Below are 13,546 nucleotides of genomic sequence, written 5' to 3'. Positions count from 1 at the left end.
AGATAGATAATATAGATAATATAATGGATAAAATTCCATTTTTCTGGAATCTAAGATTCTGCCTTAGCCACAGAATAGAGAGGTGGCTTACACTTATTTCTCAGCTTACTACTTTGCTTCTGTAGCTTAATTTCTTCTATGGGAATGCAAACTTTAGGTCTGCATTTTGTTCTTTTTTTCATACTCACGTTATATATACTCCAATGTACTAAATATCAGATTGGTATATGTAACAAAATGAAACATTCAACCCTTCAAACATTATTCCTGCTGTATATTGTATATTGCAGTGGACATTAAAGAGCCACTGAATTTGACCTAGCCATTGGCTTGCAGCAGCATTTTCTAATGATACAGACTTGTCCTCTGTGAACTTCAAGGCACTCAGGTAAAATGTTAGAAATCAAGTATAATTCACACCTAATATGGATACATCACAGATTTTCCAAGTTATTAGTCCTGGCTTGGAGTATTCAGCTGTTAAGATGCTATGCAACTTTGTGAAGTAGCGTGTGCCTTGTAGAAAGCATCAGAAAAAGAACATGAGGAGACAGTCAAATAAGCCAAAGCCCAACAGTTAAGAACTGCTGTGAAAATGGGCAGCCACAGCCACTTACAAAACTGCTTGTTCAGGGCTTTTGAAAGCAGTTTTGTTTTCAAAAAAGCCCTGGACATAAAGGTACCTTTATGACTTAAATGGGTCAGGTAATATGTATTTGAGTTATCATCTGCAGACAAAAAAACAATGCACTTTGCAGTAACCCTGATTTAAAATTAGGACATTTTTAAAACTGTAAATATTTAGCTCAGATTTTGGGTTGTATGACAGCAGTTACTGTGGAAAAACAGGTACCTGAGTTACTCTGGCCTGATTAAGATACCTTCCTGAAACAGAATTTAATTTTTTTCAATTTTTTTTTTAAATACTATGTTAATAGATCTACAGGAAAGGCTTCTGCAGCAAGTTTTGTTTCCCTACATGGAGAAATTTCTAAAGAAACATCTTAACCCAGTGTGGGCAAGCTTCAATAGGAGCTTACAGAACCTCTCGAACATGGTAAGAAACCTCTCCCATGATGTGGAAGCCAACAAGGAGAGCATAGAAAGATTCCAAGAGAGCACTGTGCCCAAGAAGGAATTTCAAGAGCTGGGAAGTAAGTTTGAATCAAAAGTCCAAGAAAACACAGTGAAAGTTGATCAGGTGAGAAGAGAGATAGAGAACCAACTACAAACACAACAGGCCAGCACTCACTATAGCCTCGGCGTGATCAGGGCAGATACTGACACAAAGCTCAAGAAGCTCCATAAGATGCAGCAGTCTCATTTTTTAGATTTGAACGACAGCCTAGCGAGCATGAAACAAGAGCAAAACAATCTTGAAAATAAATTTGAGGCTTTGAAAAAAAATTTAACGGAACCATCCTCACATCCTGGTCCCAGAGATGAAAACAGCCAATTAAACATCAGACAAATAAACGACATCCTGGCAGGGCACGCAAAGCAGCTTAAAGAACTTTACATGGAGTCAGATGTGGCCTTTCAGAATATTGCAGTTTTAGAGAAGTGGTTTAAGGATTTAAAAAAAAATATCTCAAAGTATAATCCAGAAGATCTTACAATAACTTTAATGGAGAAATCACTTATTACAGAAGAAAACAAAGAAGCAATTGAAAGGCAGATATCAGAGCTCAACTACACGCTCTCAAATCTTCGGGAAAACTATTCAGACCTGCTGAGGTACATGGAGGAATGCAATTGCCAGAGAATATCTTCTGACACTGATGTATCAGAGGAAGATTTAAAGAATATAACTTATTCCCTTGAAGGCACCGGACCTAACTTCAAGGATATGAAGCACCTGGAGTCAGTTTTCAAAGAGCTCTTGAGGAATGAAATTGAAGAGCTTTCCTCAGCTTTCCCATCTATCCATCAGTCCCTTAATCTCCGTCAAGAGGAAAGCAGAGAGCTTCAGTCCCAAGTTATGGTTTTTTCAGAAGACATAGATTTCTTGAAGAAGAAAGATGAAGAGATCCATCGGCACATTAAGTATCTCAACAGTTCTTTTGGCTCTCTTTTGGAAGATGCTATGAGGCATGAAGCAGCACTGGAGGCTTTACTAGGAGAAGAACTTATGGAAGTCTTGTTTGAAGAAGATCCCAGTATCCTAATAACATCAGTATTTCAGCTGCAAGAATCTCTCAGACACATGTCAGATAAACTGCAAGAACAAAACAAGACTTTAGAATCTTTTATAAAGAGATTTCAACAGAACAACCACGATGCTCAAACATCTTCTAAGCATCCCAAAGAAGAAACACAAACGTCCTCTACTCTGGATGAAGTCAGTAGTCAACACAGCATTGTAAAACATATAGAACCCAACTATGAGGCTGCCAGAGATGAGTCCTTGGATAGCTCAGCTTATAATGATATCATGGCTCTGAAAAATGATATAAAACACCTAGGCCTAGCAATCAAGAGGCATGAATCTAGACGTGACATGAATCTCTGCTGCAATCATACAACAGGAAATGTACTTGAGACACTCAATGTTTCTGTGGAAATTCTCTCAGCAGATTTAGAAACCATCAAGCAGAATCTGCAGGAACACCTACTGATTTTTAAAAAGCTTTTTGGAAGCAATGAAGAATTAGTTGCCTCAAACGTAAGTCTGGATGTTACAAAGATTCAGTCAATGCTGACTGGGAAAGGAAGAAAGCAACAGAAAGGTCAAGACAAGCAAAGAGACAAGAAAAAGCTTGAGAAGCACAGAGAAAATATGCAAATGATAAGTGGAAGAAATACAGCACAGACAGAACTTTTGCAAAAAGGTGGGATTTTCTTTTCATGTGCAGGTCTAGCTTCTTTCCAGGCCCTGCTCTAAGTTCCATGCACAAGCACATAAATTGTCAAACCTCAGATATCTTGGAGGATGCTGGAGGGAGAAAGTCTGACATTATTTACAACCCCCCCTCCATCAAAATAAGTGGCCTGTGTGAGAAACAACTTCATACACAGCTGCACTTTGCTCGAGTCCAACAATTACACCCATTATAGCTGTTGGGGAATTCAACTTCAGATGTTCAGGACACAAATTTTCTTTGTAGATGCTCATGTTAATAGCAGTTTTCTCTTTTGAAGCTGATGGGGAGGTGCTGGGCCTCCTGGTCTTGCTTTTTTATCTCCTGTTGTTTGAATTTGGAAAGAATGTAGTCAAAGCACAGAATCCTTCCTAATGTGGACAGTCATGTTAGATTAACTGCTATAATTTGCACAAGTGGAACAGGGAGGACTGACCAGAGCACATACACTCTCTCCTATGGGTAAGCTTCAGAGAGAGGTTTTCAGATGATTTTACTTCACTGTGACTGGCCAGTTTCCCTTTGTAAACATGTGGCCATAAGCACCTGGTACCACAGCTTTAACATTGGATTTTATGATAACAGCATTTTCTATGAACATAGAACACAGGGAAAAAAAACCCAAACAAAAACAGCCCCTTAAGGGATATGCACTGCAAAACTGCATTTAAGGCTGAATAAGCAGAGAATATATTTCAAAACTATTTATTTCTAGGACAATGAAAAAGTGTTGCTGCTTGTCTTTTTTTTTTCTGGGTGGTCTCAGCCTCATACTTTTCCAGGACTAGTGGTTCAGGTATTTCCAAGGAACCATTTGACCTCATCCCAGGCACATACTCATTTTAAAGCACTTAGCTCTACAAGCAGTTTTGCAAAAGTCAGGCCTGATAGGGCTTTACACCATCTCCCACCCAGATGATCCTAGGGAGAGAAGAGTGCTCACTGCTCCTCTTTCTTTTTCAGACTCATCAGTGGCATTTCACGTGGGATTCTCAGAAGGAAAGTATAAAGAAAAAACTCTGAGGTTTAATGAAACTTACCTCAATTATGGAAACAGCTATTTCCCTGAACATGGCTACTTTAAAGCACCACATAAAGGTGTCTACCTGTTTGTCATCTCTGTGGAATTTAGTTCAGGACCAGCACTAGGACAACTCTCCTTTAGCCGTGGGTACAAAAGAACTCTATCAAGTAGTCAAAGGAAAACACCAAATGGAAACACCATGACTACTTTTGCCATGGCAGAAATGGAGAAGGGGGAGAAAGTATGCTTTGAATTGCTGCAGGGCTCTGTGGTGAAACGGAGTCCACCTGGGACAACAATGGGTGGATTCCTAATATTTAAAACTTGAATAGTGACATTTTGTTTTATTGGTATCTTTCCATAGATGCAATGGATCAATTCCCTGTTGCTTCATCTGTGATGTACTCAATCCTACTGCATGTGTTTAAACATAGCACTACCCTAGATTTGTCTTCATGCTTCTTTTCTAGAAGTGTTTGGCTTTTCTTTAGTTGCTTATGAGCAGCAACAGGATTTTCTTTCCAGTGATAAGCTAATGGTTTGGACACCAAAAGTATCAGCACACATTCCCAAATCCTTCCACTTGGAGAACCGTGCTTAATTATAAAAACTGCTGTGTGGGACTTTCTTCACTTACAATACAAATATAAATACTTTTCTGGCAAGAGTACCCTCCCGTGGTAAACACTCCCCCCACTGGCAAGGAAAATATTTTAGGAAGGACAGCATATATAAACTTCTACATGTTGGGAATAGTAGCTTAAGAAACCAGGAACAATTTTACCTTTTAGTTCCCCATGGAACACAGGCAATCCCAGACCATCCTGGGGGCTTCTGCAACTCACTTCAATGTTTCAGTCTGTGCACAACATGAACATTAGGAGGGATTGATCAGCTTAGTAAGATGCACCCTATAGTAGTATTTGTTAGCAAGGATCTTAGAAATGGCCCACTCTTTTTGCTTCTGGGTCTGTACTGTACTTGAATTAAACTGAAAAACATAATAGTAATATAACATTGTTAAGATTAATTACATTCAGACATTTCAAAAAATGTCAATATTAAAAGAAACATTGCTGAAAATTCAATTATTTCTAAAGATAATCCTGAATATAGTGAATTCAGTCCAGAGTTCAGCATTTAATAAATACTTTAAAACCAAGCAAGTGAGCAAATAAAACTATCAGCAAAAAGGCAAGCTTACCAGTCTGCTATTGTTGTTGAATATAAAATAAATTCATAATTAGAATAAACCAGTAGAATTTCTGAACTATAGATTATTTTTTTTTAATTCCCCAGAATCTCAAGATGACCCCATCTGATCACATCCTGGAGTTTTCTTCTCTTGAACAGAATACACGAAAGGCTTTAATTTATAAAATTTCAGTTACCGTGGTGTTTTTTCTTGTCTATCTTTATAAACAATTAAATTTGCCAAAATGAAATGCACTTAGAAATTCCTAATATTTCCGATAAAAGAGGTAAACTCTTACTATGCATTTAATCTTCTTTTAAGGTAGCATTTTCTAGCAGAAATCTATCACACTGGTAAGGGCTTTCTCCCTACCTACCTGCATCACAAGCAACACTGAACTGCAAGATTATTACAAAACCACATCGGTACCTATACACATTGCACTTCAGACAATATTTGGAGAAGCAGACTATGTTTCTTCTGAAATAAAGCTACAAAGCAACTTTAGCTACTGATCCACTGAGAAAACTCTTACTCTCTTACTGAAAACCCCAACAAAGCAAGCAACTAAAAATTATCTCCCATCTACTCCCAGCCAGCAAGATTAATGGGACAGCTCTTCCCAGTTACCTAACGTGGAGCCACATCTTGCACCGCTTGGTGGTGGCAGCAGCATCTGCCCACAAGCTCAGTGTCATCTTCTGTCCCACAGATTGCTCAGATATCTGAGGGAAAGAAGAAAAATTTGAAGAGGAGAATTATCAAAAAAAGTTTGAAATTGTAAGATGGGTTCTTTCAGTACACAGCTACAAGACTCTGCTGCCTAGGTCAGGGTAGCTACCACCGAAGTTCCATGATTAAATACAGACAAGGGATAAATATAAATATATATATATGTGGGTGTGTATATATAAAACCACTTTACTTGTTTTTAAAGCTTTGTCAGAAAGCTTCAGCTGGAAAGAAACCATACAGGTATTTGGAAAAAGACATGATCAGTAGTAAATAGGATAGCAGTTAATCCAAACAGGATTTTAAAGGCTTACTATCCTTGTGCTTATCAGTCTCCTATTCTTGAAGAAGCAGCCAAGCAAGTGCAGAGATCACGGACTCCAGAGTGAGCAAAATGTTAGTATAAAAATGTTTTCATATTTGTATTCTTCAAATACGTGCTTATATTAGCTACTTGCATTTACACAGAAGACATTCTTGACTGTAACACTCATTTTTAGACTATGAAGCAAAAAATTAATCAAAGATAATGGGTTAAAATATTGCATTGGCTGCATATGCCAGGAAACCTTTCCTTGGAAGGAAACTTTCCTTCCAAGTGACAAGAGAAAAGATGGTTAAGTTGCTGGGGTTTGGGTGTGTGTGGTTTTTTTTTCCTTTTCTTATTTTTTTTTAACTTTTATTAAATCATAGCTTTTTAATAAACTAAACTATCTAAACTACATGTGAAATATGAGCGAACTGTTGGACTACTGGTATAAATTTCTTTAAACCCTTCCCTACCCCATTTGTTCTGTTGTTTGTGGGGTTTTGGGGGATTGATTTGTTGGATTTTTTTGAAAATTAATAGAGCCACATCACCATGACCTACATTTTTAGGCAAGAGACTAGAGGAAACCATTGTAATTAAGAAGCAGTAGACTCCAGATTAGGATAGAAAGGAAATAAAAAAATTGCCATAAAAATGGCAAGAGGACAAGCATGATGAACTGACAGTTATATCATCAACCTGAGCTTCATATCTAAAGAAAAAGTTTCCACCTTCTCGTAGTACTTCCCAAATATCCTGTAACTGCCAGAAAACATTGCCACTAGTTCAGGTTTCTGGATTTTCAGACCAAACCACTAAGCTTTATAAAAAGATTAACAAAGCTTAATGCCTTCACATAGTTATTTTGTTACTGAAACTTTTAACACTTTATGAATGAATCTTACAGAGCTCTACATTTCCAAAGTAAAATCTCCTACTTTTTTTCCTTTCTGTTACTGTGATAGTCTCCTTACTTCAATAAAAATGCAAGTACCCATTGTATAGCAACAATTCTACTTTCTATAGATCCAAAGCCTGAATTCTGCAGTAAGATTCATCTGAAGCCATTTCAGATTTCCACATCAAGTCAAGGGTGGCTTAACCCTTATCAGCAAAAAGGGTTTCATAAGGGTAACCCTTACGAACCAGATTCATGGGACCACACCCCAGAGAGGTCCTGCTGGTATGGACTTACTACATTAACCCCTGTGATATTTTTGTCAGAGGTAAAGATAAAAGTGCAGAAGGGGTTAATTAATGGAATGAAATCTGTTCCCTTATGAAATTAGTGACACTTCTGCAATTTATTAAAAGCTTGTGATTCAGTTCACCAAGTACTCAGTATGCTTTTTACACGTGGGGTTTTTAGACACGTCACTGGATGTGGTTGTTTCAGTTCTTCAGTAGTGATGCAAGGCCATCAGTGACACATTTTTACATAGAGGTCAAAAATAATCATACACAAATGGTAACACTTTAATATTTAGTATTGGCACGCAATTGAATTTACTTTCATTTATCACAACCCCCTGATGTTTTCAAAAGTTATCTTCATATACTTAGGATATAGCACCATCCTGTGGTCATTCATGAAACAACATCAGGGGAAAAAATGAAGAGCTCAGCAAAACAAACACTGGTGCAAAAAAGTTTTAGTTCCCCACAGTATTTTCATTATGACCTCCTGTAATACCAATAGAGAAAACCCTCTTGGAAACCCAACCATGATCGGTGTGATCAGTGCAGACATTTCACAAACTACATAACAGCCACAGTGCTCTTCCACTGTACTTTCCAGAACTCCAAAGCAAGAATTTAGTGCATGACTTCACAGGGAAAAAACCACCCAGACCCCAAAGCAGGTGTATTAAGTACCTTTACAATATACTGCTAACAGTTAATATGATGCTCAGATATCAAAGCTTTCTCTTTACTATAAAACCCCTCTATCTTTAAAGCTAAAATTATTCCTGATCAAATGCAAAAAGGGAAGAGGAATTGGGTCTTACTTCTTCCTCCATGCAAATTAAAAGTGAGCTCTGCAGACAGTGGGAGCTGATACATTTCTGCAATAAGGAAATAAATTTTTAGCACTGTGTACTCACAGATGAGATACTCCCTTGATTGGTCTTCATTTGCCTGAATCACAAAAAACATTAGCAGGCTATACAGAAGCACCTGGATAATTTTGTAATGAACAGCACCTAAGTATATTAGTTCAAATATCTTACTTTGGATATCACTACACAAAAAGAATGTTGTATATAGAGGAAACAACAACCAAAAAAACCCAGTTACAGAATGCCCCATGACTTTATTACTTCTCTTTTTACTTGAAGAGCTTGAGGCATATTTATATGGATAAAATCAACATGTAATGAATTTCCATATGCTCAAATAAAAGAATTACTCAATTTTTACTTGCTTCTTGCTTTGCTTTATGACAGGGGTAAAAAGCAGCAGGAGGGAACATTGGTTTCACTCAAGTTTAGTCCAGGAACACAGACCTTGAATGTGTAAGAGCACCAAATTATTCTGAACTCCACTGAAAAACAAAAGTGATCATTAACTTATTCAAAGACTGTGGGGGAAAAATAAAACAAACATAAACAAGGTATTAAAAAGGAGGGAATTATTTAGTTACAGGATTATGATTTCCAAATAATTACATTTTTAAGGCAAAATCTTATAGTAACAAAACACATAACTAATGTGTACTAAAATAAGGTTATTTACTTAAAAATGATACATTGGACATAATCTGTGTACAGAACAAGCAGTTCATGGTGAACTCAATAAGGCACCTTTTAAAGCAGATGCTATACAAAATACATTAGTGTGTTACATTTTTAAAGGAGTATTCTACACTTCTGGCATATAACACACACGAGTGTGATCATTTGTCTCGTTCCACTCTTCTTTCATACGTTATTTACATCTTCTCTAGGTTAACTACAATGTTATTTATTTGTCTTGTATACAATATAATACATTTCATTTTGGGCACGGCATGTCAGAGCACAAATGTCACTACATGATGTGGGCTTCTATCATTGCATTCAGAGGTAAAATATTACAAAGGAACAATTACATGAGATTTGTTAAAAAAAATCAGAAGTAATGTGCACTACACTTCTGCTATGGCAGCCAAGGCAAATACACCACAGATCCATAAAGCACTGTATCATGCAACACTGATCCAACCCATTTCCAGACATCTCCCCTACTTGGAATAAAAACTGGGCACAGGATAAAGACTTTTGACTTCAAGAGGAACAGTCAGAAGAATGAGCAAGTGCTAGACCATTCTAATATTTGTCCGAAGATGAGCATGTAATCTCCCTTTAAAAATAACTCCAATAGCCAAAGGATGCTTTTTAACTTAGTATCTCTCCTTTTAAACGTTTTAGACCATGAAAATATAGACTGCCAAGACGAAATGTATCCAGATGATTTTGTTTTACAAACACATTCAAATGGTCATTTAGATCAGCATCTAAAATCTTACTCTATTATGGTGGTAATTTACAATATTAATTTTACTTTTAATTCAGATTTTCAAAATAGTCTAAGAAAATAGTTGGAGAAAAGTGATGAATATTGGGAAGACTCATTTTCTTGAGTAAACCACAGGAAAAATTACATATTGAGTAAAATTCAGAATGAGCTATAGATGTAAGCCTATATTTTTCGTTAGGAATATCAAGTTTCTTGAGAATTTACACATTAACCATGAACACACAAAAAATTTCCTTTCAGTTGCTGTAACAGTAAGAAGTATATAAGTGACTTATTTTCTACCTAACTGAAATCATATAGAGTTGGTTAAATAAATACAAAAAAAAAACCCCTCTGCCTGTAAGTATTTAAGAACTTCCAAGGCACAGTCTTCATACTCCACAAGATATTTTCCATACTTATGATGTCATATTTAAAAAAAAATACGAACAAACATTTCTTAGTTTTGGGGGATTTTTTTGTTTTTTTGTAACAAACTTAAAACTTTGGCCAACAAAATGAGATTAATCACACTCCAATAGAAGAATACAATTTCTCTCACCCTTCTGAACTCTACAGCTTTGCACAAAGCAACAACTTAGCTTTAGAATCTGCACTGATTATGTTTAGCTGTGTAAAAATTAGTGGGCAAAATTTTAATGAAATCTGGGGGGTTTGGTGTGGGTTTTTTGGTTTTCTGTCATTCTGGGGGTTTTTGTTAATTTGCTTATTTTTCTCTGAAATTATTGCTATAATATCAACGTGGACATAATTAGGCTTCAAGCAGTGCATGATTTTGCATGGAATGTAGGTATGTGCACAAGTGCTTTATGCAATCAGGTTCTTAAACAGTAACATTTTTGGAATATCAGGGAATCCAGGAATGCTGAACACCTAGCACTGAAAATTGCATATGCATGATTATCTTTAAGTATGAACCTAGTAACTGAAGGTCTGAAAAATTAAGGTTAAGCTTCAAGTGAAAATCAATTCTGATCTGTAGATGTCTGCCTAAGATCACCATCCTATTGCCACACAAATGCCTAAAGAATGGAGGAGAAGAGAATATTAAAGAATATTAAAAACTATTGAAATTCACACTTTCCAGCACAAGCTTCCTGAAGACTCAGGGTAAACTAATCAAAGAATTCACAAGACAAGTTTACAGCTAATAATGCTGTGGAAATTTCTAAAAAATTTTAAAATCATCTAAATAGGAATGGGTTAATTTAAACAGACCTCCATACTCAAAAAGTTTAAGCTAGCAGGGTACCTACATAAACATTTTTCATTCTTCTTCATAAAATCCTAGAGAAGAAAAAAAAAACAACTTATCCCTTTGTTTTTTTTGCTCATACCAAATATTTTCCAACTACTTGTGCAAAAATTATGCACAAAGACATGACTGACAATTTCAAACTCCTCATATAATTCTTGGCAATGGACGGAGAAAAAATTTTTTTAAGAAGCCCTTTATCATGAGGATTGTGGCACAATATCATATAGCTCTTGCTGTTTTCAAATAAGTTAAAATCATATTTGACACACCTGTGAACTTTTAAGCCAGAATACATATTAATACTTAAAGGCATTACTGAACAAAAGTAATGACTTTATTTAAAAAAAAAAAAAAAAAAAAAAAAGAAATGTCCCTCAAAATAGCTCAGTTTCCATAAAATATGTAGAACTGTTAAATAAAACCTGTACATCACAATAGAAAATAAAAATACTGCAATCTCTTGCCTGACCATTTACATTATGTGAACAACAGAATTAAAACAAAAATAACATTAGAAGGTTGTAATTGTTCACAAATCACATTAGTTCTTCATTACATTGTTTTCTATCAGTTGTATTTTCAAGGGTAATTTAAACGTATCAAAACAATCTCCACATACATATTTTAAAGACAACAAATAATCTGGCATAAATCATTTTGAGGCTTTAACATTTTTCTTTCCAACAATTTTAATACTATTCCTAGTATTTTTATTCAAATCTCAACTATGGCAAAATGTGCGTGTGTGTGTGTGTGTGTGCATGTATCTGATTGTACACACGTACCTAGGACTAGGTGGGATTTTTGACTAAAGCACAAAACACTATATAAATAACTTCCCTTTTTAAAGTTATCTAGAACAAGATTACAGTACAAAGTAATAGGCACTTAAATTATCAGATAGATTCAATGGTTCCAATATTGTGTGTTCACTCTTCAGATGACTCATGCATTTGATGCTTCAGCTTGGGTTATGGTGCTGCTTTCTGAATTCACAGCAGAAGTGCCAATGGAGTTATAGATCACTAATTCTGCTTTACAGTAACCTCATGGAGGGGTTCTGGTTTTTAATGAACTTGTCCAGATCAGTGAAAAAAAGGAGGGAACTACAGTTTCCTATACAAGCCAAATAGTTGGCACAGTAGAAACAAATTTCGCAATTATGCCAACACTCTTTGTCTTAAGGAATTAATCTTTCAGTGCCAGGCCTCCCAAATGTGCCTAACTAGAATTTAAAGCACCCACTGATTTATCTTATCAATCTTGAATTTTGTAACTGTCCACTAAGTGGCCCACAGAAGTGGCCTGCTGGATTTACATCAAGGCACCCAGCTCGAAACCTTTTGCACGTTGTGCACTTCAACACTTCACATATTCAGTTTTCCTGGTCTTGACCATTACTGTATTCTCTAATCTTCTGAGTGAAGATCCCTGCCTTCCTTTTTTTTTGTCTGTAAATTAGACTTGTTCTCTATCCTTTCAAAATGGATCTTCTGCCTAGTTTTGTCACACGATGAAAAAGCATGGTTCTACAAGCTGATTCCCTCCTGTATGGGAAAAAAGTTCAGAGCATGACAGGCATCTACCAGTGAGTCCCAGTAAAGTAGAAAGTCAAAACACATCATCAGTGGTCTCATCTCTTATGATGCAAGATATTAAAAAACACTGTCTGCATGTGGCATTGTGAAAAGAAAGCCAAATTTCATAGTCATTTAATTATGGAGTCCACTAGACTGTGAGCATGATGACCAAGGCAGTCTAAGAGAGATAGTTTAAACTCTTTACAGACTTAGGTAGGCATTTCTTAATTTATTAATGGTTCACATTTTTCAGTTCTCCTTGTGACCAAACAAGTAACAGAAATAAAATTAAAACTGAGATTTTGGAAGATAACTTAATGACAAGGAGTAAATTCTGCAGCAAATCTGATTGTGGAGCCACAAAATGCATGAAGCCCTGACTACAAAACTTTTGTTCATTTAAATGCTTTCTTATCTATTCCAAATGACAGCAAAATAATCCTGGCACACACATAAAAGCATAAGGAACTGTTAAATTGAGTAGTATCACAAACAGATTCATAACTTACAGGCTGTTTCACAAAAACTTGGTATATGGACTGACTAGGTTTTACCAGGTAGAAGGCAAAAAAAAAGCTTATATTCTCCATCTCTGTTGAATCCATATAGCTTGTTAGGCTTTCACAGAAAGCACTGTAATCTGAACATTCAATTCAGTACCCAGAGTTTTACTGGAGACTCACTAAATATGACTGAAGTCTCAATGCAGCTCAAACAAAACCAAAAAGTGTATTTTATGAAGGCTGTCCATATACGTAGTGTGTAGAGGCTCTCAGTATCACAGTCTATGAAGTACTGAAAGATTTGATTAGCAGCCTGTAGAAGTGTGCTGAGAAAATATACTGAATCTCAGTTATTTCCTCTTTCCACATAGGTCTCACCCATGTTTGAGTGAAAAGATCTAGGAGTCCAGCTTTGCTCTCCAATGTCAATTTACTTTGTCAAATCTTTACATCTTGTGATTCCACCATCTTGGCAAGTGTCTTCTTGATCCTCAAGGCTGTGAGCCTTGAAGCAGGATTATGAGCCCAGCATTCAGACATTAACTTCAATATTGCTCTTAAACA

The 13,546-nt window shown here is 36.1% G+C and overlaps 2 protein-coding genes across 8 annotated transcripts in view; one reads left to right on the top strand and one right to left on the bottom strand.

Annotated features, from left to right (window-relative positions):
- Nucleotides 1-8,540, top strand: part of MMRN2 (multimerin 2) — a 25,109-nt gene extending 16,569 nt beyond the window's left edge. For all 3 annotated transcript variants that reach the window (XM_071749242.1, XM_071749241.1, XM_071749240.1), the window contains 2 exons: nucleotides 939-2,831; nucleotides 3,825-8,540. In XM_071749242.1, coding sequence (XP_071605343.1) covers nucleotides 939-2,831; nucleotides 3,825-4,213 — 2,282 coding nt within the window. In that variant the 3' untranslated portion in view covers nucleotides 4,214-8,540. The remainder of the gene's footprint in view (nucleotides 1-938; nucleotides 2,832-3,824) is intronic.
- The window catches only part of BMPR1A (bone morphogenetic protein receptor type 1A), an 80,551-nt gene continuing 75,421 nt past the window's right edge, over nucleotides 8,417-13,546 (bottom strand). For all 5 annotated transcript variants that reach the window (XM_071749255.1, XM_071749258.1, XM_071749259.1 and 2 more), the window contains one exon: nucleotides 8,417-13,546. In XM_071749255.1, coding sequence (XP_071605356.1) covers nucleotides 13,421-13,546 — 126 coding nt within the window. In that variant the 3' untranslated portion in view covers nucleotides 8,417-13,420.

The sequence above is a fragment of the Heliangelus exortis genome, chromosome 7 (assembly GCF_036169615.1).
Source record: "Heliangelus exortis chromosome 7, bHelExo1.hap1, whole genome shotgun sequence".
NCBI lineage: Eukaryota > Metazoa > Chordata > Aves > Apodiformes > Trochilidae > Heliangelus > Heliangelus exortis.
The sequence above is the reverse complement of the archived record's forward strand: the minus strand, read 5'-3'. Positions and strand labels throughout refer to the sequence as shown.